This window comes from Hypomesus transpacificus, chromosome 13, assembly GCF_021917145.1.
Source record: "Hypomesus transpacificus isolate Combined female chromosome 13, fHypTra1, whole genome shotgun sequence".
Taxonomy (NCBI): Eukaryota; Metazoa; Chordata; class Actinopteri; order Osmeriformes; family Osmeridae; genus Hypomesus; species Hypomesus transpacificus.
In genome coordinates, this window is record NC_061072.1 from 12,385,582 (window position 1) to 12,413,479 (window position 27,898).

At 50.0% G+C, this 27,898-nt stretch overlaps 1 protein-coding gene across 2 annotated transcripts; it reads left to right on the forward strand.

The window, feature by feature from the left end:
- The first annotated feature begins 1,539 nt into the window (after positions 1–1,539).
- mrtfab (myocardin related transcription factor Ab) lies at positions 1,540–27,898 on the forward strand. 2 transcript variants are annotated; one of them, XM_047032011.1, is made up of 18 exons: positions 1,540–1,673; positions 2,220–2,285; positions 4,871–5,056; positions 17,465–17,530; positions 20,542–20,597; positions 20,798–20,873; positions 21,045–21,209; positions 21,692–21,855; positions 22,004–22,147; positions 22,285–22,538; positions 22,816–22,984; positions 23,125–23,511; positions 23,732–24,853; positions 24,995–25,201; positions 25,397–25,504; positions 25,620–25,760; positions 26,269–26,329; positions 26,434–27,898. In XM_047032011.1, exons 3-18 carry the CDS (start codon positions 4,930–4,932, stop codon positions 26,958–26,960), a joined length of 3,774 nt encoding a protein of 1,257 aa, XP_046887967.1. In that variant the 5' UTR covers positions 1,540–1,673; positions 2,220–2,285; positions 4,871–4,929; the 3' UTR covers positions 26,961–27,898. The 2 variants fall into 2 exon arrangements, with proteins under 2 accessions (XP_046887967.1, XP_046887968.1); XM_047032012.1 differs by having other exon boundaries at positions 21,057–21,209.

Sequence of the window (27,898 nt, forward strand, 5' to 3'; positions counted from 1 at the left end):
GCAACACAACAGCCAGCCCACCCAGAATGCCGCTGGTGGTAGGGTAGAGTTAATTGGCTATGCTGTGTTTAACTGTGTGGGTGTCCTTCACTCCCTCCCTCATCTGTGACTGACAGTTTAAACTCTGCAACAATTAGGTTAGGAGAGACAGAGGACGCAGAAAGAGAGAGGGAAGAAGACAGAGGCTGTCATTGAGCCGTGCATTAGTATTCAAGGTTCTCATCTTATATGATGTATGATCTGCACAAACCTATGAACAATGCATAGGTTGCTGATGTTGTACATGTTAACTATATGTTACAGTAAAAAAAAAAATCACAAGAAATATAATCCCAACCTTCACACAAAATATATTCCAAATGTACTGCCGGATTAGGTCTAAATCTTTCTTCATCCACAACCACAGAGGGTTGGCTGCTCCTTGAATAGGTCATTGGCCAGTAGCAGTTGCTATGAGACTATTGTAATTAAAGCCTCTTAACACCCGTCTAGGTTCTAGGGCATTTCTAACCAGCCACTTTAAATGAGCTACCATTTCTCTTGTTGCTCTCGCATAGGCAAGGTGGTATAGTAATACTGTTGACAACGGTCCCATTGGCACCATCTACACTAATTGGAGGATATTATTTGGACTAATGGCCATGAAGTAATCCCGTTTTCTTTTGAAATGACAAACTATTGACTTAACTTTTATTAATTTGTATTTTGAATTGGCTGTTTGTATCTCTGTTTCATGCGTGCTGGTTTGTGACAGCATGCATGACAGAGATTACTGGGAATACTGTGCTGTGGACTAGATGTTTTTTAATCAATGACATTCTGAACCTTGTCACTGCATACACAGTAGAAATCAGAAACCTGAGTAACCAACTGCAACCTCAATTGAACCAGGTGAAACTATCCCTCACAAGAGGCCATTTGTGTGCATGTGAGTAACACATTTAAAAACACACCATCATTTTCTGGAAACCAGAATCCAGTGGTTGATGAAAAGGATAACCAGTTGGGAAAAAATGTATGTAGTTACAAAGCTTCTCTGCTGTTTAACACAGTTTATTTGAAGGTTATTTTGGCTGTTGTTAAGATCCAGTGACGCTGAAACATTTTGTGTTGAGAAAGACATACAGTCAAACACATCAGTATTTGTAATTACAAATTTGTATATATTGTTTTGTATATACTGTATATTAGGAAGCTGATACAATGTAGGCCTCGAAAATGTGGTCCACTAACACAGCACCCACAAGTGGATAGTTCTTTGCTCACTGTCGATCTCAACACAATGTAGTGTGCAACACGACCCAGTAGGCGACGCTAAAGACCACAACAGAGAAATCGGCTTGTTCAGAGATCATATATTTCTACCAATATTTTTTTATTGACATGATAAGTTGTCTTTCAGAACAATAGAGATATCAAATTTAATAGCTACACTGTTCATTAAAAACCAGATATTTTACTAACACGTCTTTAAACTGGTTGTCACATCGTTGCTAGGGAAGTGAATACCAGTCTGCGTAGCGGAGGAGGGTTTCCGGTTAAACTTTCCTTTGTGAATCGGAAGTGGTATACTAAAGGCGTCTACCCCAATTGTAACACCAAAGATAGCGGCATTGATAAGTAGTCTGGGTACGGGCATTGATTACAACTTTGATATCACTTAATAGAAAAAGGTAATTTGCTGTTCTGAAGCTCAGCAACTAACATTTAAAGCAATGCCATTCGCCGCGTGACACACACCGCCTGCAACAGCATCCCTACTTGTTTATGCTAAGGCTAAGCTAACTAGTTAGCTTTCTGTCTGGCTGGGTTTGTCTAGAACGTTGTCTAATTTATGCGGACCACAGAAACTGGTGCAGTGACTAGTTAAAATGTTTGCTATATGCTGGATAACTTAATCGTTCCGCGGTTTCTTATTCAGGTGAGCCTGAGTGCCAGGCTACTGTAGTTTGTTAACAATAGTCTGCTGGTCTATTTTGGCACATCATAACAGATGCTCACTGGCACTGCGTACTAGCTAGCTAGCTAACTGACATCTGTGGCTAGCTGGGCCTGCTGTCTCTTGGATTTGACTAACCAAAAAAAACAAGACTATTTATATTAGATATGTCTAAAATCCCACGGCCTCATTAGTTGCACTGGCACTGGCTCAGGCTCAATACTCTTTGGTGTTGAAGGTAACTTACGGCACTGACTACTTTTCTCATTTTTTACTCCAGAAGTCGTCAAAGCTCTGCTGAAATGGAAAGTCCAATTCTAATGTTTTCAAGGATTTAGCTGCACAGGTAAGACCATTATATAGATCGCGATTCAGATCTTATGTTCTTGTATTGGAATGTGGTTTATACTGCTGCTGCCAATCAATCTTCGGATTTTTTATGCAGGATATGGCGTTCTCGATTTTGCTATTTATTTATGCAGCTATTACATATGTCACACATATCTAATACGTGAACTGCATTACAGTGTGTTTTAAAATCTACGAACCAGGTAGGTTAGGGGATGATTAAGATAGGTGTGCACCTTAGTTATGGTGTGTGAAGCTGGATCATACAAACTAGTGAAGGCGTGCGGATGAGGTATTTCAGTGAACTCGTCATCCCTCTCCCAGTCATTGTGTTGTACAAACACCATATGTCAGAACAACACCACCCTGGACAGGATGAGGGCTCGGTCAGGAACAAAGGTGCACGAGCAGGGATGAGGAAGCAGGTGTACAGTGCATATTCAGTGTCTCAGATAAAAACGTCTTCTAAATGAATGAGATGTAAGGGTAACTGTGGCAAACTCACAAAAGCATAGGGGATTTGAAAGAAAAATGCACCTAAGGTAGCCTTAAAGTTGGACAGCAATAGCACAGTAGTTTCCCATGTGCAAACTGTCAGAAATGTCATTGGGTTTCCTCATTCCCAGGTTTCAAAGTGGGGTTCTCATGGCTGTCAGTGAGGAACTATGCCTTGCTCAGAAGACTGTGAATGTGTTCATTTCACAGCAGCACTTAGACAATCTCTAAAGCAAGTTGGTCAGACCTGATTCAGATGACTTTAGCCATCTGTTCAAACCTTTGTGGACGTTCGACCTCGTTAAAGTACTGTTTGTGCTCAGCAATGGGGTGTCATATCAAACGTGTACAAGGCTGCTGGTAATGGTAATCTGCTTTCCTTTCTTTATGCCAACAGTTGGGCTTTGAAAGCAGCCAGGATTCTTAATCCAACTGCCATCAGTTTCTGAGTCTTCCTTATCTTGAATTAGTCCCAAGTAACTGCTATATCTAAACTGATTAGCTAACCTGTTTCACAGACATTTGAAAGCTTTCTCTTCAACTCTGAGATCAGACCCCTGATAAGGTAAATGTGTGTTGCAGTGTGACGGTGGATGGGGGGGGGGGGTCTTCTTAGAGTTAGGCCACTGCTGAGTTCTTCATGTGGTCATTCTATGGCTTTGGTGATTAATCTCAAATGATCGATATGGAGAGATTCCAATGATTGTCTGCAACAGACTAATCCAGTTGAGGCCAGTCTGTGTAAGGCTTTTTTTGTCCTGGTTGCTAGGTGATGTAGGTCTGTCTGAGTGGAGGCCGGACTGGACTTCCTCACCACAGAACCACATAAAGTGGTCGTTTTTTCCAGAACCTGCTGTTTCCAGAACCAGTGTATCCTGCCCTGACTGTTAAATGTTAGGAGCTTTGATGCTCTACCTCCACCGCACCCGAATAGAGAAGGGAGGGAGGTGAATAGAAAGGGAATGGGAGAGACCTAAAGGCTCTACTATGACACTGTGTGTGTGTGTGTGTGTGTTATAGCATGTTTGTGTGTGCTCAGACAACACTGTCTCATTGTTGACAGGCCTACTGTGCTGTCATTGCAATTCCCAACAGGGATAAACAGGACCACAACACACCAGGGAGTCTGAATGCCTTTACCACTGTCAGCCAGTCATTAGCGAGGGTTAGCATGGGCCTCTATACTGTAGCAGTATGTGTGGCTAAGTTGTATTTAGTGAAGTAAATGCATGTTGTTTTTTCAATTGTAAAACTGAAAGATTGACTATACACTGCCTCGCCCATCCTGCAGTCAGTTCTTCTGATTGAGTCGAGGTGGAGAGTTGGTTAACAGTGGGAGGTACCTTCCATGAAAGCATCACAAACTACCTAGAAATGTTGAGCCTCAGGACTTAAGTGTTGTTTTTTTATACCTGTACTTGTTTTCTAGTGAAGTCCTGGCTTGCAACATTGACCCTGAAGGAAAACCTGCAGGTGGTGGAAAGCCCTATCCTGCAGCCAAGCATTTTTACTGTGTGGCACGTACTTCTTGGAATTGTACGGAGCACAATGACATGCTTAGTGTTTTCACCAGCATGTTCTGGCCTGCTCCTGCACTCTTGTCTCTCTGCTCGCCTGTCCTCCTCCTCTCTTCCCTCTATCCTGCTTTAGGAGGAGGAGGGAGAGGAAACATGTCTGTGCCCCCCCACCCTCTTGCATTTCTGTCTTCTCTTAACTTTGGCAGACGGGCAGAGTAGCTGGGTTTCCGTGTCAGCGTGTAGAGTAGCTGTTGCTTAAGGCCTGTTCGTGATGTTAGGTCTCTGCCTTGTAATGCACGTTGATACAGATCAAGACTCGATCGTCACGCAGTCCTTGTCTATTTCAGTAAGAACGTTGTTGTATAAATCTCCATTGTTGGTGCATGAAGAAATACCTGTGGCGCAAAGTTCTAATGTGGTTGAAAAATGAAGGGGTTTGCCATTGTTTTGACAGTGATAAAATCCACAATGTAATTTGTTTGATATATTGTTTATAGCCAAGGAATGACTAAATTAGGCCCATAGTTGCAAGCACCAAACAAAACCACTTGTTGTCATTGGTGTCCTACAGGTCCATCTGTCACCCTGGCAACGCTGGAGCCCCCGAATGGGGAGGAGCCAAGTCCCGGCATGATGTTGGTCGCTGGGGCGCCAGGCTCCGCCCCCAGCCCACAGAGCGAAGCAGTGACCAGTGAGCTTCAGGAACTGTCCCTTCAGCCCGCTGCAAAGCTGCTGCCTCTGAGGGAGAGGAAGAACGGTGAGTCAGTGATACTCGCTAACCTCCCCCGACCCTCCGGAGAACCTCCCCCCAACCCCCTGGAGAACCTCCCCCCAACCCCCCGGAGAACCTCCCCCCAACCCCCCGGAGAACCTCCCCCCAACCCCCCTAAGAACCTCCCACCAACCCAGAACCTCCCCCCAACCCCCCTAAGAACCTCCCCCCAACCCCCCGGAGAACCTCCCACCAACCCAGAACCTCCCCCCAACCCCCCTAAGAACCTCCCCCCAACCCCCCGTAGAACCTCCCCCCAACCCCCCAGAGAACCACTGTGTGAAAGTGTTGGATGTCATACGTCAAAAAAAGCCAGTTCAAAACATAATTCATATTTACAAAATGTTCACACTGTTTTTAACGGTTCCTGGTTCGGTTCTTTCTATCCAATCCTGTTCCGTCATCAGGTAGGGGCATTACCTGCAGTTCAGTGTGTCTTTATTTTTGGGCTACTACAGCCCAGCTACATACATGGCATTCCCACCACAACACCCGTTAACGTGACCGTGATAACAGGGCTGCAGGTAAGAATGTAAAGCAGATGGGGAGTGTCGGCCATGTCCCTCCGTATATCACTGGACAGCTTACCTCTCCACAGGGGGCGTTTACAAGAAACAGATTAGGTGGTCAGAAGAGGCGTTTGTGTGTGTGTGTGTGTGTGTGTGTGTGTGTGTGTGTGTGTGTGTGTGTGTGTGGAAACACCAGTGACGTCAGTAGTAGCTGCTGATCGTAGATCATGGTGATCCTCTCAGACATGTTTAGATAAGACTCAAACGTTTCAGGGGGTCTGGGTCGGCCTGGATCCTGCACTCCAGAGCCCTCCTGGTTCATGTGAAGGCCAACGCACCATACAGGCATCTCTCTGCATGTAATACTGTTATAAACATGTAAGTGTGCGGTTCCTTGTACACAGTTAAACAGTCAGTAAGCCTCAGTACCTCAGCTGGAACAAATGAAGACTGTCAAGCTGTTGATTGTTCTTGAATGGGTGGCGGCCATCCTGTTTTCTGCAGCACATTGATTTGACCGTGCATTGATTTGATCTGAGGGTCAAGTTGAAAAACTTGATTAACCTTTGCACCTTTCCATAGGAGTGGGGGTGAGGGACTCGAAGATTTACAAAGGCTGGAAAGTAATAACTTCTGCCTATAAGGTGGGAGTAATGGCAGTGATGCATAGAGCCTTAAAGTGAGTTACAGTGAGAAATGTACCCTAGGCTATGTGTTAGGCTTTAACTCCCCCCCCTCCCCCCACCCCATTCTCAGTGTCCACACACACATTGCCGTAGCCCACAGCCACCACACCCTGTTTAAACACTCCCTTCCCAGGGCTGGATGCTCCTCACACATTGCAGACTGCTGCTGGTAGACATGTTGTAGCAGGACCAGGACCTTCTCACCTATCACACCAAGTCTCTGATCGGGGGGGACTAAAATGCCAGAGCTGTGGCAGACAGCCATGTTTATACAGTCTCTGCCGTCATGTTCAAGGATCTGCTAATAGCACCAAACAGAGAGTCGGAGGGACTGACATTGTTTTGTTTATTGGAGTGTTTTCAGGTCTATTTCAATCTAGGATAGAATAGTGTCGAATCTTAGGGTGCTGCTGCGTCAAGGAGTGTAGTAGATGTCTGTCGGTGTGGGGAGGCAATACTGTGCAAGAGAAATGAGGATAGGGTTAGTGTTGATAGATCAGGCTCGAGTGTTATGACTTGTGACGGGCCGTCCCTGAATCCTAGTAAGGTGCTCCAACGCTGGTCATCCTAGAAAAGAATGTGTCAGAGCACTTAGAGATCATCTCAACCAGAAGACCCAGTCAGGGAAGGGTCTAAGAGGGGGAGAACAGGAGGGGGAGGGGAGGGGGAGGGGGAGTAGCCTCAAAGGAGAGATTGCATAACTGTGTAGAGAAGGAAAGAGGAAGAGAGGGGGAAAAGAAAGAGGAGGTGGGAGGGCAGGGTCAGCACTGAAGCAAGGGGGCCTAACGGTGAGCTGGACTGTGGTTGGGCACCAGACAGGTTTTTTTTTTCTTCTGACTTCTTCTCTAAACTGAGTTACAGAGTGACCTTCTTGATTTCAAGAGAGAGCACACATATCTCTGCTTTCAACAAAGTAGGTGTTGCCTAAGAGAAAGGTTGGGATTTCAAGGCTTCGGCAATCCAAAGAGCAATAAGGAACACGAAACACTGTCAGGGCGTGCACACACTCGCAGACCGTAGCAACAGAGATGGGGTGTAGCCACTGCTAGCAGACTTTCACACTCTGGATCTTGAAGTGGACTCGTTTTACTAGGGGGGGGACAGAGTGGGTCTTCTCTCTCAGCTAAACTTTTCCGATCCGGGAACGTTACTCAACCGACAAACACACTTTCCTGACATTCTGTGTGGGAGGATGGCTCGCTGAGCCTGGAGGAGAGTTGAACTCTGCTACCACACAGGGATATGGCAATACACCCAGGTAATAACTGTGCTAACAATGCTATGTTTGAAAAGCCCAGCTGTGAGTGTAGTGTGTGTGTGTGTGTGAATGCAAGTGTTTGTGTACTTGTTGCCTCTGTGTGTTGTTGTTGATGGCGGGGAACTCCACTGTGTTAAGTATATACTGTGCAGTTACGTATGAAGTGAAAGTTTCACAGGGTCGGTTATCTCAAGAAAAAGCACTACATGTTATTCCTCCGGTTATCTTCTGGTTGAAGGTTCCTGCCATGCAACATTCTTCTATTGGGTCATGAGGTGTATTCTAGAATCATCTTCTTGTCAAGAGTCTATAGGTACGTTCGACCTCATGCAGCGACGGCGGTGCCGACAGACGGCTGCAGCCGGCTGCCTCGAAGCTGAGAATGCCATTGGCTGCTTCAAGTCAGCCGGGCTGCAGACGGCTGCAGGCAACAACGGTGCTCCATGAGGTCGGACGTACCTATAGAGACCCAGAGTGCAGAGTGGTATTGGAGTGTAGTGAGATTTTTGAGAACTGGTGCGGTGGGACAGATCCCATTGTGGGATTGTAAAGGCTGTATAAGTTCCCCATATGTGTCTGTGTTCTATAAGTGAATGTCAGACCCAGGATAGACGGCCCAGGGTGCCAGACTCGAGGGGGCTGCAAGTCAGGGGAAGGAGTGAGGAGGGCTGGAGGATGAGAAGGGCTTTGCTTCTGACGAAGGCTAAAGGTGAGGGGCTGAGGGGCTGAGGTGGGCTGGCTGTTGCTGGAGGCGAGGGGCTGGGTGTTGCTGGGTGGGTGGGTCAGCAAGGATGATAGATACTCTTCTCAGAAACAACCCCTCATTGAAAGCAGCTGGTTACCCACCACTCCCTCAGGATCTGTTTGGGACAGGGCAGGGCATTGATGGGGGGGGGGGGCGGGGGTAATAGAGGGGTAGAGGGGGATGCAACAGGTAGCTCTGCCCCGGCAGGCATGACCAGACCTGGAGACAAGAGGACAGGCATTTTTGCTAATTTGTTTAGAGTTTGGTCGCGACCCACACTTTAAGACCCGCTTGTTTAGAGTAACACGCTCGGCCGGCTGCCTCGAAGCTGAGAATGCCATTGGCTGCTTCAAGTCAGCCGGGCTGCAGACGGCTGCAGGCAACGCCGGTGCTCCATGAGGTCGGACGTACCTATAGAGACCCAGAGTGCAGAGTGGTATTGGAGTGTAGTGAGATTTTTGAGAACTGGTGCGGTGGGACAGATCCCATTGTGGGATTGTAAAGGCTGTACAAGTTCCCCATATGTGTCTGTGTTCTATAAGTGAATGTCAGACCCAGGATAGACGGCCCAGGGTGCCAGACTTGAGGGGGCTGCAAGTCAGGGGAAGGAGTGAGGAGGGCTGGAGGATGAGAAGGGCTTTGCTTCTGACGAAGGCTAAAGGTGAGGGGCTGAGGTGGGCTGGCTGTTGCTGGAGGCGAGGGGCTGGGTGTTGCTGGGTGGGTGGGTCAGCAAGGATGATAGATACTCTTCTCAGAAACAACCCCTCATTGAAAGCAGCTGGTTACCCACCACTCCCTCAGGATCTGTTTGGGACAGGGCAGGGCATTGATGCGGGGGGGGCGGGGGTAATAGAGGGGTAGAGGGGGATGCAACAGGTAGCTCTGCCCCGGCAGGCATGACCAGACCTGGAGACAAGAGGACAGGCATTTTTGCTAATTTGTTTAGAGTTTGGTCGCGACCCACACTTTAAGAACCGCTGGTTTAGAGTAACACGCTCTGCATAAGGTAATGTTTGTGAAGAGTGTTTTGACAGTTAAAGCTATTCCTTTAATAAATTTGTTTTAAAGTTCAAATGGTTTTGGAATCAGTTCAGCCTGTTAGGGCACATGAGTTATTTAGATGAATACCTCCAGCCAGAGTCGGTGTTAGGTCAGGGAGTTGGGGGAGGGGGACGTCCTCCAGGTCTTGTCATGTTAACCAGTCTGGCTATTTGCTAGTTTTGGGGTGGTGCTACTAAAGATAGGGAGAGAGAAGGGGCGGTGACCTGTCAGAGCAGAGGTCAAGGTGTCAGAGGGGGGGGGGCGGGGGCTTGACGCTGGAGCTCTGGGAGACCTGTGTTGTTGCTGGCGAGAGGTCAGGGTGTATAGCCCAGGGCGGGGGGAGACTTTGACGTTACAATTAGACATGGAAAATATTAGCCTAACCCTCCCCCCTCCCCATAGCTCTGTATGGGCAGAGCGAGGAGAGAGGCAGCTTCTAGTTAGCCAATGGAGAAAGGCATGGCTAAATGGAAACTAAACTAGTTAGCCCTAGCTCAGCTGTAAGGTTGAGGTTATTATGTAACAGGGTGGGGAGGAGAGCAGCCGCAGACCAGGACAGACCCCAACATTCTTCCAGAGGAGGAAAAGACAGAGCAGAGAGAGGTATGAGGGAAGGAAGGGAAAGAGTGGCTTGGGTTTGGGCAGAGCGGGAAGGGGGGCAGGGAGGACGGGGTTCAGATGGCTGCAGAACCCCTAACACAGCTGGATCTTCTACTGGAACACCACAGCCTCCCCCCCTGTCTGACTCCCCCCCCTCCCTTGCTCTCTTCCCTCTATCCATCTCTCTTCCTCCCTTGTCTGTCCTCTCTGGTTTGTACTGACAGACGGGAAGTATGTGTATTTCATTGTCCATGTCACTCTGTCACTGGCCCAGTAAACTCACAGGCATTAACATGTGGCAGAACACGCATTAATCAGGTGCTTAGTTTAGGTTCCTATTCAGTCACACCCACCCGTTGGCACACAGATATATATATATATACACACACACACGGCACAGCCAACGTACCTCTGTTGAGACATTGACATGCACTTACAGGCTCTTGCATATTTCCAGGTCCATCAGACAGTAGAGTTTGAGCATCGCTGCTGTGATTAATTCACTGATAACACTGTTCTCAGGTTTATTATGAGACATTTATCAGGCTGTCTCCAAGGATCTGCAGCCCTCAGCTATTGAAAGTGCTGCTTCTCCCAAACATAAACACACCCTGATACACACACACACAGTCCTACAACAGTAATGTATGCTGGAAGAAAACACACACAGTGCAGTACCGTGTTTTCTACACACACACACACACACACACACACACACACACACACACACACACACACACACACACACACACACAGACAAGTCCATGAGACTGTGATACTTGGTTCTCCTACCACTTACGTAAGCATTTACAGTAGAGTAAACATTATTGGTGACTCACCAGTGACCACTCTCATTACCATGAGGCGTGTGTGTGTGTGTGTGTGTGTGTGTGTTGCCTCCACAGGAAGCAGTAGTGACAACAACAGGAGGTGCACTAGACTGTGGTGTAAACCATGCCTGGGTTACCCCCTTCACTACCTCCCATAAGCTTCCAGGGAATTTCATCATAACAGATATATTATCAGCGCTATGACCACACTACCTGTCTACACACTACACACACATATAAACACACCCACACACACTCACTCACAATAAGCAGACACACCTGTTTGAAAGCAACTTTCCCTCTGACTGTAGACGGCTGCATGAAGACTTGGTACCTGGTGGTGCCTGTACAGGATGTACTTATGAACAGAATGCCTTTTTGTGTGGCAGGTTAGTTTGTTAGCTACACATTCGCTGCCCGTTAGCCTAAGATCCTGATGGTGTTGAATTGGTAAAACTCTACTCCCTCTGCAATCTCTTTCCACATCAGCCCTGAAAGCCAGCCGACCAGAAGAAATCTCACAGATAAAGCATTTGTGTTACGTAAGACCTGGTTGTTATCTACAATTTGAAGAATCTAGTGAGAATGTTGCCCTAGTGATAGCGATCAGTCTTCATGGAGATGGCTCCACAATGACACGCCCCCCAAATATCTCGCCCCCTGCAGGTGAAGAGGGGTACATATCAGAGAGATGCTCATGCTGGCTTGTTTGACACAACCCAGACACTGTCCCTCCCCTGTTCGCTTTCTAGAAAAGAACAAAAAAAAAGAATATTTTCCCACGTGACAAAACCTTTCCTTCTCTTTCTCCATCCTCCCTTCTCTCTCCTTCTTTTTCTCCAAACTTCCTCCACTTTCTTTTTCTCTTCTCTGTCTCTTTGTCCCTGTTCTAAAGGTCTGAATTGTCACAGTGAGGCAGTGGATATGTTTTCTGCAAAGTGGGGCATGAGGTTTGGGGATTTGGAACAAAATGATTTCAGATGTTGCTTATGTAACACTGTCTGGCTAAAACAGTCTGCATGAGGAACACCCCCTTTTTCTTCCTTTCTCTCTTCTCTCTACACCCCCCCACCCCCCCTCCTTGCGTGTTTCTGGTTCCTAAAACCTCATTGCTGTCTGTCTCCCTCCTGCCCTCCCTCCCTCCCTCATGCTATATGACTTCAAAACCTAACAGCTGCCAGCTGCTCTCTGTATTTCAACACCCGACCCGCAACCTATGGCTAGTTCAGTCTTCTTTCATTTTACACTCTGTATTCTGTTTGTCTGGCCTGTAGCCTTTGCACTTATCTTATCTTCTCTTCCTCTCTCCTTCTCTTCTCTCAATTTCTACCTCTCTCACTCTGTCACTCTTTTCACGCTGCATAATGGTGAGGTGCTGATGTGTCTGCACACTCTGCCCCCACAGGAGGCTATGTGTGGGTATTCAGGTGAACAGGACTCTTTTCTCGAGAGCTGTAATAATCCTGCCCCACCAGGGACAAGCCACACCTTCATCCACAGCACAGCCACTGTCTTTGTTTGGCCTGGTAGACCTGGGTGGACTTCCAACTATAGGCCTTCTCTGTAAAGAAAAGGATCAATAGTAGGCCGATACTGGAGTGTGTGTGTGTTTGTGTGGCTGGGCGTGTCCTTCAACACTGATTACTTTCTTGAGACTTGAGTTTTATTACACACTTCCTGGTTCCACTGAATATTACACAGACTGGTTGGGTTTGTTTACGAGATCCCACGTCAACCGTGGGCCCTGCTGCTGTGTCTGTAGAGGTGTGTGTGTGTGTGCCACCAACACTTACTCATTGTTCAAACTTTTACTTTTTCGTAGCTCAGTTCCCTCTCAATACACAATTCCTCATTCAGGTGACCAGCGTTCTCCCATGACAGCCTGTATTGATCATTGTCTTGGTGGGCTTCGGTTCACACTTGTTTCTGTTGGTTCCAGTGGAGCTGCGGTTGAGCCAGAGGGCTGATGTGTGCCTCGGCAGAGAACCCCCTCTCGTGGGGAGAGGTGTGGAACACACCGTACATAAACACACAGGAACAGGAAGAGGCCAAATCACCTCCAAATGTAAACACTCAGCCTACTGTTGAGAATTCAGTCGGGGGGGGGGGGGGGAAGTAGATTAAAATCCAAACATGTTGTGGTCTGATTGGAGGAATGTTAATAGCCGGACCATGGTGAGCTGACACACCTTGTTTTGGATTGAGATTCTTTGAAGGAGGAAGTGAATGAAGGGCCTGCACTGAGGTCATTGTAATGGGAGAGTGTGTGCGCGGAGCTGCAGCTAGTGGACAGAGACACCTTGGGGTGCGTGTGTGTGTGTGTGGGGAAACACAGTGTTGAGGTGTCCTGATATGAACAGAATGGAGAGCGACCATGTGAGGTAGAGATGAGAAGTGGCCTAGAGATACTGCTGATAGACACCTCCACACCTATCTATTCACCAGCCAGGTGTCACATGAATGAGAACTGGTAGTGGGAATACCACCCCAACACACACTCACACACACACACACAGTCTCTGTTTGAGCCAGTCCTGTTATCATAAACAGACTGTGAGTCATATAGTCTGTATTAGCTGGGTGGACTGTGGTCGTGTTTTAACACTAGTAGAATAGGGTTTGTTTGACTAAGGTGTCTACTCCACTACTCCACCAAGAGATTCAGGGGTTTTGTTTCGCAGCCCTTCCTTTAAATGATCTTTGTACTCCGTTATCAAGATGACAGTTCTGATAGCCTCCATGACCTCATCATAATCTGCCATAAACGTCCCAGTTTGATCAGATAATCAGCTTTGAAGTCAGGATTTGTGGAAGTACCCTGGCTATGGAGTGAGGGGTTCGTAGGAACAACCTGCCTGTGTTTAACTGTGTTTGATACAACACAGTGTGTAACAGCAAGCAGTGTGTAAATGTGTTAATATTTCACCCTCTGGAGCCTGTGTGGGTCTGTCAGTAACCCTATCCAGTGTCCCCCAGGCCATACACAGCTGAATATAGCCCCCTCATGGCCAGCTGGCTGGACTATTTAAAACAGAGGGGAGGGGGGGGGGGGATCTGTCAATCTGCTCTTACACACACACACGGTTGGAATATTTTTGAATAGTCAGAGAAGAAAAACTAGCAGAAATTGAATATAGTTGCAAAGAAGTAACGCAAATGACAGATTGAAACTCAAACATACATCGTTTTGCTATTCACTTTAAGGAGATTTCCAGTCATACAGTCACCCAGGGTGGTTCCTGTCTGTGTGTTTTAGTTGTTTATCAACAAGCTGCTCTGCTTCCCAGGGCTGGGCTCTGTGGGCTGGGCTCTGTGGGCTGGGCTCTGTGGGCTGGGCTCTGTGGGCTGGGCTCTGTGGGCTGGGCTCTGTGGGCTGGGCTCTGTGGGCTGCTCTCAGGAGGAGGGGAAGGGATCTCTGTGGCAGCAGCTCACTGGACCTGTGAATGAATGGCAACAGCTGAGCAGGAGGCCTATCACAGACAACGTGCGCGTGTGGGGGGGGCTGCAACCACAGCGATCTCTCAAACTGCTGCACTCTCTGCTGCACGCTCCACCTCAGCTGCTGCCCTCTTTTCGTTTCCTCTTTCTTTCGTTTTTTGGGGTTTTCAACTCTACGTCACCATCGTTGATTTGCACCTCTCTTTGGCCACTGTAGTGGGACAGCCGTGTCGTGACTCCCAGACTGGCACAGGGACAGTGAGGGAAGTATAAAGTGAAAGGGAGATAGACTACAGGAGAGACAAAGCTGGAACCTACATCAAGGAGAAGCAAGACTGATGCTCTCTAGTATCAAACACATACATTCAAAACTCTGCTCCTTTCCACTGAACATTCAATGTTAAGGGGATCATCGATTTCCTGAACCTTGAAGGATCATGCTGGACACCAATCACAGTCTGTGTTTCGAGCTCTCCCCCTTGGGGTCCCCTCCAATGGGAGAAGGCGAGGAGAAGCCGGACCTGGACTTGGACAAACAGGCCTATCACAATCTAAAAGAAGGTGGGCTTCAGCACTGCACATGCTCAGTAAAGACACGAGGAGAACATCCTGAATGATCAATCTGTGTTTGTCTGTTAAGATAGATGTTTCTTTTACCTCCTGAGATTAGCCTGAGATTGATTCCAAAGGGGCAATCACTTCTGGCAGTGTGTTTAATAACCTCATGTCCTACGAGCGGTTGTCAGCTTTGTGTGAAACATTTGTGTGGCTGTTCCTCAGCCTGTGTAGTGGTATGTCACTCTGGTAGCAAACTAATGTGGAATAATCAGTCAGTCTCCAAGTAATGAGGTCATTGATTATCATTCCCCTTCTTGGCAAAAGTATTCCTCTGCCTACGTGTGTGTGGGTGTGTGGCCTACTCTTTGCTCTAGGAACTTTATGAGGTGTGCATTTGTGTGTGGGTATGAATATGCTTCATTGTGCCAGGTGTGTGTGTGTGTGTGTCTCCAGGGCCAGGTGCAGGGTTTTGTGGGACAGTGACGAAGGAGAGGCAGTCAGACATGTTTCATGAGGTCTAACGACACTTGAGCCCTCAGACAGACAACAGGACATTGGACATGGCCCTCATCTGCTCTCTCTCCTTTTCTCAGAGCCCTGTCTATATCTGGGGTTCTCTCTGCCTCGAACCCGTCTTACTTTTCTCCTTCTGTCTGTCAGGCGCCTCTCTTTCTCTGTGCTGTCTCTGTCTCCGCCGCACGGGGACAATCTCTCCATCCTGCCTTCTCTCTCTCTCCATCCTGCCTTCTCTCTCTCTCCATCCTGCCTTCTCTCTCTCTCCATCCTGCCCTCTCTCTCTCCTTCCTCATGTGTTTCTCTCTTCTTCTCCGCCCTTTTGCCGTCTAAGTTGTGAACCATAAACCTCCTTCCCTCTCTCCTTCATTCTGCCCGTCCCATCCCTCGCCTTCTTTTCCTCTGCTCTCTTCTGTCGTTCAGTCCTCTCCTCCCTTCTCTCTCCTTCGTCCCCCCTCCACCGTTCGCTCTCCTCTCGTGCTACATTGCCCCCACTCAGGCCTGCATGGCCAGCAACACTTGGGTGCACAGCAGTGGTCTGGTGTCGAAGGGAGAAAGAGGGGAGGGTTGGGTGTGACGTGACCTCACCCAGGCTCTGGAACGGGAGGATGTGGTGTGCGCAAGTGAAAAAGGGAGGGAGTGTGAGAGAAATTATTCAGTGGCCCATCTCTGAGTACATGAGAGGGGGGGGGGATGTGATAGAGGGAAAGTGTAAGATTCTACTCTCAGAAATGGATCCCTCTCATTGGAAGCACCAAGAGGCATGGCATCCATACCGCTGCATGCCTTTGCACGTTCCTAACGTTGTACACCTTGGGAACCCACACAGGAATGGGAGTCTGAGGTGTAAAACGTGCAAGGGCCATTTCATGTGTGTGTGTGTGTTGCTGGCACACATGCAGACTGAGTCCTGATGACAGGCAGGAGGCTCTTATTCCCATGGTGCTGTGCAGACGAAGGTCACAGCAGCTGACTGGTCGGTACAGGAACCCTGTCCGGTGATGTCCTGGTGTCAGCACCAACAGGTGCAGCGCTTGGCTGCCCACGACCCTCAGGAACGCTGGCACTGCCCCGGAGAAGCGCGCCGATAAACACACAGAGCGACAACAACAGTAGCCTTCTGTTTCTAGGCATCCTATAAATACATGCTGTAGGCCACAAGCAGAACAGGTTGTGGTGACATCCCACACCAATTTGTGTTATCATGTTTATGATTAAAGACTGGTATTTCCGTTCAGATCATTTGTATAGGCCTGCAGCTTAATGTCAGGGAATGTATGTACTCCAGCTACTGTACTTCCTGCTGTTTTCAAAGACCAACATTTTTGCTGACACCATTTATGCACAGAAAGATCTCAATCTGGAAGCAGATTGAAATACATCTAGACAGTGAAATAGAGAGAGAGACCGGAAAGGGAGATGTGTGCTGTGTGTTTTGTGTTGGTTAAATGATCAGTGATAATTGACAGGCTTACTTCACTTCCCCAAACGAGTGTTGGAGTCTACATAGAGACATAGGCTACTGGTGGGTCTTTCAACCTCTGCAGTGTGTAGCTCAACTCCTAATCGATTTTGGGATGCTCTTGATTGTACTGATGTCATTTACCCTAAGCTATGCAGGAGAGGGGGAGAGAACATGCAGTACATTCGAGGAACAGTGTTCTGATGTCACCATGTGACAATCTTGCTGCCATCTCTCTTTGAGTCTGTTATGTGACTAGTGCTTCCTGTTTTGAAATGGCGGCGTGTGAGGCGTGAAGTTTCAGTCTCATGCCTGCTCCGCCCCCACCCCTCCCACTTGCACATCAATACTGTGTGTGTGTGTGTGTGTGTGTGTGTGTGTGTGTGTGTGTGTGTGTGTGTGTGTGTGTGCATGCATGTGTTACAGTACACATTTGAAAGAGTTTTGCAACAGGAAGTGTGTGATGCCACTCCGCCCTCCCGTTCCCTCTTCCTCTGTCACACAAAGTGAGGGAGGGGAAACGAGAGAACAAAACAGCCAGCAGGTTCCTGCCCTCCGCTCAGCCCTGCTCTGTGCGCCCACACTATTTGTTTACCTCGGGAGCCGTTCACTGTGGTCTGGGCCTGGTAACCACAGAGGGATTCAAGCCCTACCCTGAGGAGGACTACCCCCACTGCTGCTCTATCACATCCTGACTGCTGCTGACTCTCTCCCCCTCTCTCCCCTTCTCTCCCCCCCTCTGTCCCCATGCAGTCCTCCAGCTCAAACTACAGCAGAGACGAACGCGTGAGGAGCTGGTCAGCCAAGGGATCATGCCACGTAAGTTGATCTCCCCTGCCGTCTCTCCTTCTGCACACGCCGCACTGACCCGGTCAGGCCGTGACTCTGTGGACTGCTGCCTGTGTGCGCGCGCTTCCGGAACGGTCTGAGCGTTCCCTAGAGCCTCCTGCCTTCTACTGGCATCAAACTCTAGAATGCTCATGCCATTCTAGAACAGAGCACAATCCAAATTCCAAAACAGGTGCGATCTACAGAAGGTGTCCATGTCATTTCCTGGTAGAGTGGTGGAGAGACCAAGCGTTAATGCCCCAGGTGTGACTGGAGAGCAGGGCATTATGTAAATACTTACTGACCTGAAACCCTTCACTGTTCATGTTGCGCCATTTAGACCCATAGCAATCATATAGGCCAGCCTCGCTCTCAGACCCAGAGCATTACTAGCTATCGACAGAGACACGATCATGATACGTTGGGCTATTTTTGGTCACTTTACTTATTCTGCTGTTAACCCTGAGTGTGGGACCCAGTCGTCTGCCTCGTGGTGTGATATGGTCCATGTTTGAGCCTTAGCCTGGTTTGCTTTGACCTGCTTCACTTTGGCCCACTTTATGCCAATTTTGGGGCAGTGTGCAGAAGAGAAGGGTCTGCAGGATTCTGGTTGTGCTGGATCCTGTGTTGATCTGTGTCGGCTTCGACATTCTCCAGTCTACATTGATGTAAGAGGTGCAGTGTTGTGTACAGTTACATGTTGTACTGTCTTGAATTTGTGTTGTATAGAAATGCAGAATTGTTGTGTGTTGTTGTGCTGTTATCCAAACATACCAGCTTCCTCTTCTGTCACTTCCTGTTGCAAGTGTTGGGTTTAGAGAAGAGGAACAGGAGATAGAAAGAGAGGAGAGTGGGGGCTGTGGGAAGGAGGAAGTAAAGCATAGATCTTCTGTACTAACAGTAGGCCCAGGGAGAATATACTAAATGTCTAGTACACTCAAAGTATATCACAGGATGTCCTAGTCAATGACAGTGGGTAGTAGTTCTGCCAGGCAGCTGTAGGTTGAGATTCACAGTAAGAAGGTGTAGCGTCAGGCTGGTCCTGGTTCAGTGTAATAGGTCTGAAGCTGGGGAACCAGGTTCAGCTACACAAGTCTGTCCTGTCTGGCTCCCTGTCCTGTCCCATCTTGTCCCACCCTATCACCTGACCTGCCTCCCCCTCCTGAGGTCCCTATCACCTGGCCTGACTCCCTCTCCTGAGGACCCTATCACCTGGCCTGACTCCCTCTCCTGAGGACCCTATCACCTGGCCTGACTCCCTCTCCTGAGGACCCTATCACCTGACCTGCCTCCCTCTCCTGAGGTCCCTATCACCTGGCCTGACTCCCTCTCCTGAGGTCCCTATCACCTGGCCTGACTCCCTCTCCTGAGGGCCCTATCACCTGGCCTGACTCCCTCTCCTGAGGGCCCTATCACCTGGCCTGACTCCCCCTCCTGAGGGCCCTATCACCTGGCCTGACTCCCCCTCCTGAGGGCCCTATCACCTGGCCTGACTCCCCCTCCTGAGGGCCCTATCACCTGGCCTGACTCCCCCTCCTGAGGGCCCTATCACCTGGCCTGACTCCCCCTCCTGAGGTCCCTATCACCTGACCTACCTCCCTCTCCTGAGCTGGCCTGCCATGCTCTGCCTGTTTGCTGTCCTGTGACCATGCAGACAGTCTGATAGAGATAGACAGACCTCGGGACTTTGTGAGGGCTTAGCAGAGCTCATGCAGCTTCCTTAGTGACGTCCACCTGTCTGCAGACGAGGAGGCCTCACCGGCACCAGAGACAAGCTGTGGACACGGCCAAGCCCATTACAGCAGCCGGGTCCTGTGGAGTCAGAGGATTGGAGGAGCTCTACAGTGTCTTGTAATCCCACTGCAGGGGGGCATGGTGTTCTCTGCTGTACACAAGAGAGCCTGTGTTTCAATCCCTCCCTACCACTCCAGGCTAAGGATGAGCTAGGGCTAATAAACCGAGAGGAGAGAGAGAGAGAGCAAAAGAAGAGAGGGCAGGAGAAGGAGAGTCAGTCGAGGAATGGAGAGGGGGCTTGGGATGATGACATTTAGAGAGAGCGAGAGACGAAGCGGTAAGGTCAATCACATGTCGCCTGATGCAAAGTGAGTCAGTCAGTAGTCCCATGGTCGGCTATTCACTAATCATGCCTGTGGAGAAGACCCCTGTGGCTCCCTCTGAGGCGAGCCATCATGGCCCCCTGCACACCCCCCTCCAGATAACCTTACAAACACCACATCCACACAGAGGAGTGCGCTCTGACACCAACTCTCAGGGAGTTGTTGTAAGAGCGCCCAGAGGCACACGATGCATCACACACACGGACACTCCTATACATTCATTCTCTCTTTCTCAAACACTCATCTGACCCAGCCTAACCCTCCCATGTGAACTCGCACTTCATCACCCCCCTTGCTCAATCAGGAGTTACATCACTGTCATCGCCAGTCTTTTCCCTCTTGTTCATGTGCTAGCCCTGCAGTGGCCCTGGCCACCCCCTGTATGTTTTACAGTGACTGAGACTGGAGGAACCACAGCATGAAGCCTCAAAGTTCCTTTATTAGTTACCAGTTAGTTACTTCTTGAAAATGTTTAAGGGTACATTTGTTGTGCAGGTTGGAGACACTGCAATCCATAGTTGAAAGCCGTCCGTAGTCTGCAAGGCTTATCCCAGAAAGCTCAGGTGCAGGAGGTGAACATACCATACCGTTGTTGTGGTAAACGAAGCACAGAGGGGGCTATGCACAGAGCCAGCCCTTCTGTCCTGTAAAAGACCGACGGCTGACCTTTAGCTTGACCGGACAAGTTCTGCTTTGACTGTGTGTTCCTCTAAAGCAGTTTGCGAACGTAGTCAGCGAAAGCGGCAGAAGTTCCGCCAGAGCCACTAGTAGAACTGAGCTGTCTCCTGCCTGCCTGTCCATCTCAACCTCCTCTCTGTAACACCTCTCCCTTTCCTCTCTCGCTCTCCGCTACCTGGCCATCCCTCCATCCTGCTCTCCCTGCAGCGCTGAAGAGTCCGGCGGCCTTTCATGAACAGAGGAGGAGTTTGGAGAGAGCAAGGGTGAGTCCCACTGTTTTGCCGTCTCTTCATTCATATCGATGGAGCAAGTCGACGGGTGCACCCTCTCTCTGAAATTCTCCTGGGTCGTTTCTTCGGGTGTTTGCGTTCCACTCTTTCCCCTGTCCACTTCTCACCTTCCGCCTTTTTGGCTGACTCTCCTCCGCTCTCCCTCTCTCTCCCTCCCTCTCTCCTGTGCTCAGACTGAAGACTACTTGAAGAGGAAGATCAGGAGCCGCCCTGAGCGTTCTGAGCTGGTCAGAATGCACATTCTGGAGGGTGAGTGTCTTACAGCGCCCCTCTAAGGGCTAATAGGGTACTGCCCCAAATGACTATGTCTATTGTGCGGGCAATGACTACTGTATCTCCACAAAGTACTCGTGTGCCCATAAGTGACTTGTTTCCGAGCCCAGTAAAGTACTCGTGTGTGTGTGTGTTTGTGTGGTGCTGTGGTGTACACAGAGACGTGGGCCGAGCCCTCCCTGCAGGCCAAGCAGCTGCAGCTGAAGAGAGCTCGGCTGGCCGACGACCTCAACGACAAGATCTCCCACAGGCCAGGGCCCATAGAGCTGGTCCACAAGAACATCCTGCCCGTGCCCGTTAACTGCCTCCTGGGTGTGTAGTGGACACTCACACACACACACGCACACACACAAAGCTTGCAAGACGCACCACAAGTAGTGCACTAGGAGTGTCGTCATGCTTACACAGCTCTCTGGTGTCACAATACCGGTGTTTGTCCTCTTGCTAAATGACGGCCACGGTGTTTGTTAAACAGCTTTCAGCATCCGCCATCCTTGTTGTGTAACCATCTCCAACTGTGATTCTCGTCGCTGCGAAAAACAAACTTAAGTTGTGTGGTTGTTTGTTTGTCAATCATCACCACTACCAACCTGAGGAATCCCTCCTGCACATTAGTTAACTGAAGACGCATTGTAGAAATGTCCTGTTGATTGACTGGACCTCTATTTTGAAGGCAAGCAAGTCCCTGACAACATGCCTTCAGACAAAGATTTGTTTATCTAAATAAGGGCGAAAGAACATAGTAGACTTGCAGTTATTGTGGTCATGGTAACCCTCCTCCCTCCCTCTCTCAGACTCTCCCAAGGGGGCCGGAGGGGAGAGCTCCTCATTGGACGAGGACAGCAGCGATGCCTTGTCTCCGGACCAGCTAGCCAATCACGACTCTCCCATGGGCTCTGTCGCCCAGTTGTCACCCTCTGACATGCTGACCCAGAACGGAGACATGTCCCCCACGCAGGTACAAACTGGTTTTACATTTGAATGTAGATGGTGAAAGTTGATCTGAATGTATGTCTTGTGCGAATGTGGTATCCAGTCAGAGTTGATAAGTCTGTTCTTCTAGACTATTACCATTCCTTGTAATGACTAATTGGATGCTTTTTCAGTTTCTTTCTCAGCCCCCTCCTCCGCCTCCACCACCACCGCCACCGCCGCTGTTGCTAAGTGGCACAGACTCCTCCCCCCAGCTGAAGATGACCAGTGGGGCGCCGACCCCAGTGGCTTCCCGTAATACTACTGGTCAGAGCAAGGTAAGATCTGCACTCCCCGAAACTCTTTTGGTGTCGGAATATGGATGCTGTGCTTAGGCGTTGAGATACATCGTTTTCTGAGACCAGAACATTTGAATAACGTTCAAACACTTCTTTCCTCCGTCGCCCTCCCCCAGTCCCACTCCAAGTCGGGCTCGGACCGCCACCCCCAGCGCCCCAAGAAGGCCAAGGACACCAAGCCCAAGGTGAAGAAGCTCAAGTACCACCAGTACATCTCCCCGGACCAGAAGGCCGAGCGGGAGCCGCCCCCTCAGCTGGACTCGTCCTACGCCAAGATCCTGCAGCAGCAGCAGCTCTTCCTCCAGCTGCAGATCATCAACCAGCAGCAGCAGCACTACAACTACCACACCATCCTGCCTGCTCCGCCCAAGTAAGACAGGGGCCTGGGGGCACGCCAGACACAAGGGTGTGGGTGCGTTGATACCAGCGGGCTTCAACAGCCCCTGATTCAAATGAATCGGTCGTTATGAAGCTCTGCAGAAGCCTTCCATTTGAATCGGGGGGAGTTGGAGCAGGGAAACATCTAGAACATACAGGATAGTGGCCCCTGAGGACCAGGGTTGAAGGCCACTGGTCTAAAACAATGTGTGTTCCCCCCTACCCCAGTTTGTCCATGCTGAACACTGCTGTTCCTCCCCTACCCTCAGACCCCCTGCAGAGCAGCCTCCTGCATCCAACCCCGGACCCTCCCCATCACGCAGTGTTCCCACGACAACGCCGGCCCCCTCCAGTCAGAGCGCAGCTAGCCGTCAGAGCCAAGCCTCTGTGGGAGGGGCCAAACCAGGGACCCTGCCAGCCAACCTGGACGAGTTCAAGGTGAGGAGAGCTGAAGAGAAATACAGTACATACACCCTGTAGCACACTGCAAAACCACACAAAATTATCTCCCATTAACAAAGCCCCTTCTACAATATGAGTTCATCCAGCCATGTAGTAAAACCTGTGTTGTCCTCCAGGTGGCAGAGCTGAAACAGGAGCTCAAGCTGCGAGGTCTGACTGTCTCCGGCACCAAAAACGACCTGATTGAGAGACTGAGAAACTATCAGGAGCAGCAGGACTCGTCAGCCAGCCCTGCGGGCCCCAAACCCTGCCAGTCACAGTCCAGCACAACCCAGCCCGCTCCTACCAGTCACGGCGGGACTACCACGCTCACGCACCAATTGGCAGAGCCTAGCACTAAAGTGGCATCGTTCTCATTGGCCCAGAATGTGACCCCAGGGCGGATCATGCGCTTTGGTAGCACCAGTTCTTCCCCGCCAGTGTCTCCCTCTCCATCGGAACGTTCTCTGGCGGCCATGAGCCCTGACGAGACCAGCTGTAATGGAGACATGTTTGGAGAGATGGTGAGTCTGGCCTAGTTTAGTTTGGGGGTCAACTCTTTAGCTGTTGCTTATGGGAGAAGTAGTAGGGTTTTTTTGTGGAAAAGCTAGTGTTAAATTGTGTGGGAGAAAAAAAGATATTCCAGGCTAAAAGTCATATCTAATATCCATCCAGTCATCCTCACAGGAGACGGGATCTAACCTCTTCTCCTCTCCTCACTCATCCTCCCCTCCCTTCCCCTAGGTGAGCTCTCCACTGACCCAGCTCACCCTCCACCCCTCCCCCCAACACCCCAGACCTCCCCCACTCCCTCTCACTCCCCAGGTCAAAGAAGAAAACCAGAGGCATCTCCAGTCCTCCTGCAGCTTTTCCAAAGCCCCGCCCCTTGGGGGCTCCGCAGCCCAACCTGCTGCCCCGGGACAAAAACCCTCAGAAGGGCAGGCCATGGACACGTCCTCCCTGGACAAGGACCAGATGCTCCAGGAGAAAGACAAGCAGATTGAGGAGCTTACCCGCATGCTGAGGCAGAAGCAGAGGCTGGTGGAGACCCTCCGCTCCCAGCTGGAGCAGGGCAAGACCGGGGGAGGAGGAGAGATGGAGGTAGGAGAGGGGAGTGCAACACTGGCCGTGAGCCAGTGTGTAGAGGCCCCCACCAAGGCTCCTCTGCCCAAGCCCTCTGCCCAAGCCCCGCACCCTCCTGCCCAGACCAATGGGTTGATAGTTGAGGTGAAGAAGGAGGTGGAGGCTGAGGGGATGGAGGGACTGCAGGACGAATGCCAGATGAAGAGACAGACTCAGCCCGCCCAGTGTTCCAAGCAGACACTGCTCAAGCTGCAGCAGATCCACCGGCTGCAGGTCCAGCAACATCAGCAGCATCAGCAGCAACAGCAGCAGCAGCAGCAACAGGTCCAGCAGCACAAGGAGGTTAAGGTCCTTCTGAAGCAGCAGCAGCAGCCACAGCAGAAGACAGAGGCTCAGATCCTGCTACAGCAACAGCAGCAGCTACAGCAACTCATCATCCAGCAGACCCAACAGAAACAGCTCCAGGACCAGAAGAAACTAGCCCAGGCCCAGTTTCAGACCCAGGTCAAGCCCAGTGCCCAGGTCCTGACCCAGGCCAGTGCCAAGGCCCAGCAGGCCAACACCCAGGCTCAAGTACAGGGGAAGCCAGCTCAGACCCAGGTGCAGCTCCAGACCATCCAGACTAACCAGGCAAAGACCTCGGTCCAAGTCAAGCAGGTCCAGACCCAGGTCCAGACCCAGGCCAAACCATGCCAGGTCCAGAGGCAGAGCCAGGCTCAGCAGAGAAGACAGCTGAAGACCCAGAGACATCAGCAGAAACAGCAGGCTGTATCCACACAACAGGTAAACACTCACCACACAGACCAGCTTCATAACGACATCACTCTCTCCATGGCTTCAAAAGTGTTTGCTGAACTCTTAGTCATCTCCATCACTCAGAGTGCAGCCCAGTGATGGATAGTGTTGTTGTTCTTCCCGGTCCAGGTCACCCCTGTCTTCATCAGCCAGCAGAATAGCACCCAGGTGTCGGCCCAGACCATCTCACTGGACCTCCTCAAGTCTCAGACCGCACCCACCCTGGTCACCGACGGCAATGGAAACCATTACTTAATAGCACTGACCAATCACAGTCCTGATGGCCAGAACAGCGTATCCTCATTGGGCAAAAGCAGCGGACGCATTACACTTCAGGTAGGGGTGGGGCTGGGAACTGAAAAGATGTAAGGAGAGTGAGATAGTTGGTGAAACCTTTCTTTCAAGCGTTCACCTTCAACTCTGTTGATATACAACAACTGGTTTTGTTAAGGTTTTGGGTTAGTCCTAATTTGGCTAAATGGATCTTGTGACGTCGTCGTGACTCCAGCTTTCCCTTATCTCCTGACACAGAGACTGCAGTCAACCCCCACCAAGCTTACAAGCCAATCACCTCCCCAGACTTCCAGTACAGAAGCCCAATCAGAACAGCCGGATCCCGTGAGCCAGCCAATTATAAAGGTCTGGAGGCTAAAACAAAACTACTATGACAATAATGAGTTTTCTTCTACAAGTGTGCCGGCTGCTTATTTCCAGACACTGATTCTGATCATTTTTCCCTCATTCGCCCTCTCAGGGGCAGAAGGCGGGTCTTCACCTGGAGACCAATGGCGTGTCCGAGCCCAGACAGCCAGTTTCAGCCCCGCCCAATCTGCAGCCCTTCTTTGATGAGGCTTCAGACTCTGACAGCCAGAGCACCATGCCTCCCTCTCTCAAGGTAAGAAGGGCTGTGCTCTCAGGAAGCAATCTCTCCCAGCTGCTACTTCTCATCTGCACTCGTTTTTTTTTTTTCTTCAACCTTTAACCTTCCTTCTCCAATTCTCACTCTTCCATCTTCTCAGGGGGAGGAGGTGTGTCCGCCATACGACAGACACACATTGTTCACCCCCCCCTCCCCTAAACCGACCTCCTCTCTCTCCACTCAGCGCTCCAAAGTATGTCCCGCACTGCTCTTCATTTCGCTCTCTCTTTCTGTCCATCTACCCACCCTCTTATCTCTTCCCTTCACCTCAGGAGTACTCTCTCATAGTCATCCAGTTGATTACAATTGATTACTATTTAACAACAGTTCACATTTTGAACTGTTGTTAAATTTGCCTGCACCCCTGCCATCAGTCATGTGTGCTGCTGAGTGAACTGTGTCTAATGTGTTCTCCTTGCAGCCCACTGTTGTAGCGAGTACAGTAGCTCAGTAGTGTCTGACAAAGCTTCTTGTCTGTTTCCAGGAGAACGGTCTGAGCTACCAGCAGATGGATGACCTGTTTGACATCCTGCTTAAGAGTGGAGGTAGGAGCAGAGAGAGGCTGGCTGGAACACTTGTCTGTGTGTGAACAATATCCAGCACAACATCTCTATTGTATTGGTAACATGTTTGTCTCTTCTCCAACTAGAAATCTCTGGGTTCAAGGCCAATCCTGACCCCTCGCTCGCCCACCTCCACGCCACCCCAACCTCTCCATCCCCTCCTCCGTCTCCCCTCCACCTCTCCCCTCCAACCCCCCCAGAGCCCTCCCACCACGTCGCCTGCACAGGAAGTGGCCGCCTGGAGGACTTCCTGGAGACTACCACGGGCACGCCCCTTTTAGGGGTGGAGTCAGACGTGGGCCTTACATTGATTGATGACCTCCACAGCCAAATGCTGAGCAGCTCTAGTATCCTCGACCACACCCCCTCCCCCATGGACACCAGTGACCTGGGCTTCTCCCCACACCCAGCGGGGGGGCTGGACTTTGGAGACCCCACCCTGGACAGTATGGACTGGCTCGACATCTCCATGGGTGGTGGTGGAGGAGGAGGGGGTGGAGGAGGAGGGGGCACCAGCCTGGCCCCTCTGGGACCTCACGCTCCCACCAGTGTGTTCTCAGCAGACTTTCTGGACAGCACGGACCTACACCTGCAATGGGACTCCTGCTTGTAGCCTGGGAGGTCAACATAGACACTTTTACACACACATACACACAACAAATACATACCCAAAAGCATACACATGAAGATGCGCGCTGCACACATACACACAGAAAATACTGTACCACACACACTCATGGTAGCTAGCTTACACTGTGTACAGAGTCCATCTCTATTTCTCACAAACACACTCTTCCTATGCTGACGTCACCACTGCAGCCTCTCACTTATGCTGGAGGAGAGGAACCAACAGGTAGACCTGGAGCACCGCCCCACAGCACCGCCCCACAGCACCACCCCCCCCCGCCCCCTGGCCACATGGCCCATTGTAACTCTGGCTAAACTGAGGCTGCACTCCTGTTAGAATGTGTCCTTCCATGATGACATGGAGTCAACGAGCCGGGAGGACAATGTCACCAAGTTTGATTTAGCAAGAATATTTTCACAGTTTGTGAAAGAGGTCGAGAGGTAGAACGTTCTTCTCATGTCAGTGGAGTCACGCTCACCTCTACAGCGCACCCTAGTGGTGGAGTGGAGTGCAAGCCAAAAACCAGTGACCAGTGCCTCCAACTTTGCACTTAAATGAAAAAATAAATAAATAATGTAATGACTGAGAATCTGGTCATAACCCCTAAACACCATTGTTTGAAACCTGCTGATGAAATTATCCATAAACCTCATTGGTGGAAACTAGCTGATGAACGTATCCTCATTGGTGGAAACCAGTTGATGAACTGCACGTCATTGGAGGTTGGTTAATACTCAAGGTGTTCACTAGACCACTATGCATTGCTGTATATGGGGTGTATAATTGATTGTCCATATTATTTTTTTCCTGGTTTCTTAGAGACTAGCAGAGGGAAATAAAGGGTCTGGACTAGACTTCCAAACATCTTGGACCTTGTCCTTTTTTTTATATATAAAAAAATAAATCATGTGATAACTTGAAAA

Bases quoted from the DNA above. Each gene is read 5' to 3' on its own strand.
- mrtfab (XM_047032011.1), top strand. From the start codon at position 4,930: ATGATGTTGGTCGCTGGGGCGCCAGGCTCCGCCCCCAGCCCACAGAGC. The intron at 22,539-22,815 runs GTAAGACAGGGG...CCCTACCCTCAG, and splicing joins ATCCTGCCTGCTCCGCCCAA to ACCCCCTGCAGAGCAGCCTC. The intron at 26,330-26,433 runs GTAGGAGCAGAG...TTCTCCAACTAG, and splicing joins CATCCTGCTTAAGAGTGGAG to AAATCTCTGGGTTCAAGGCC.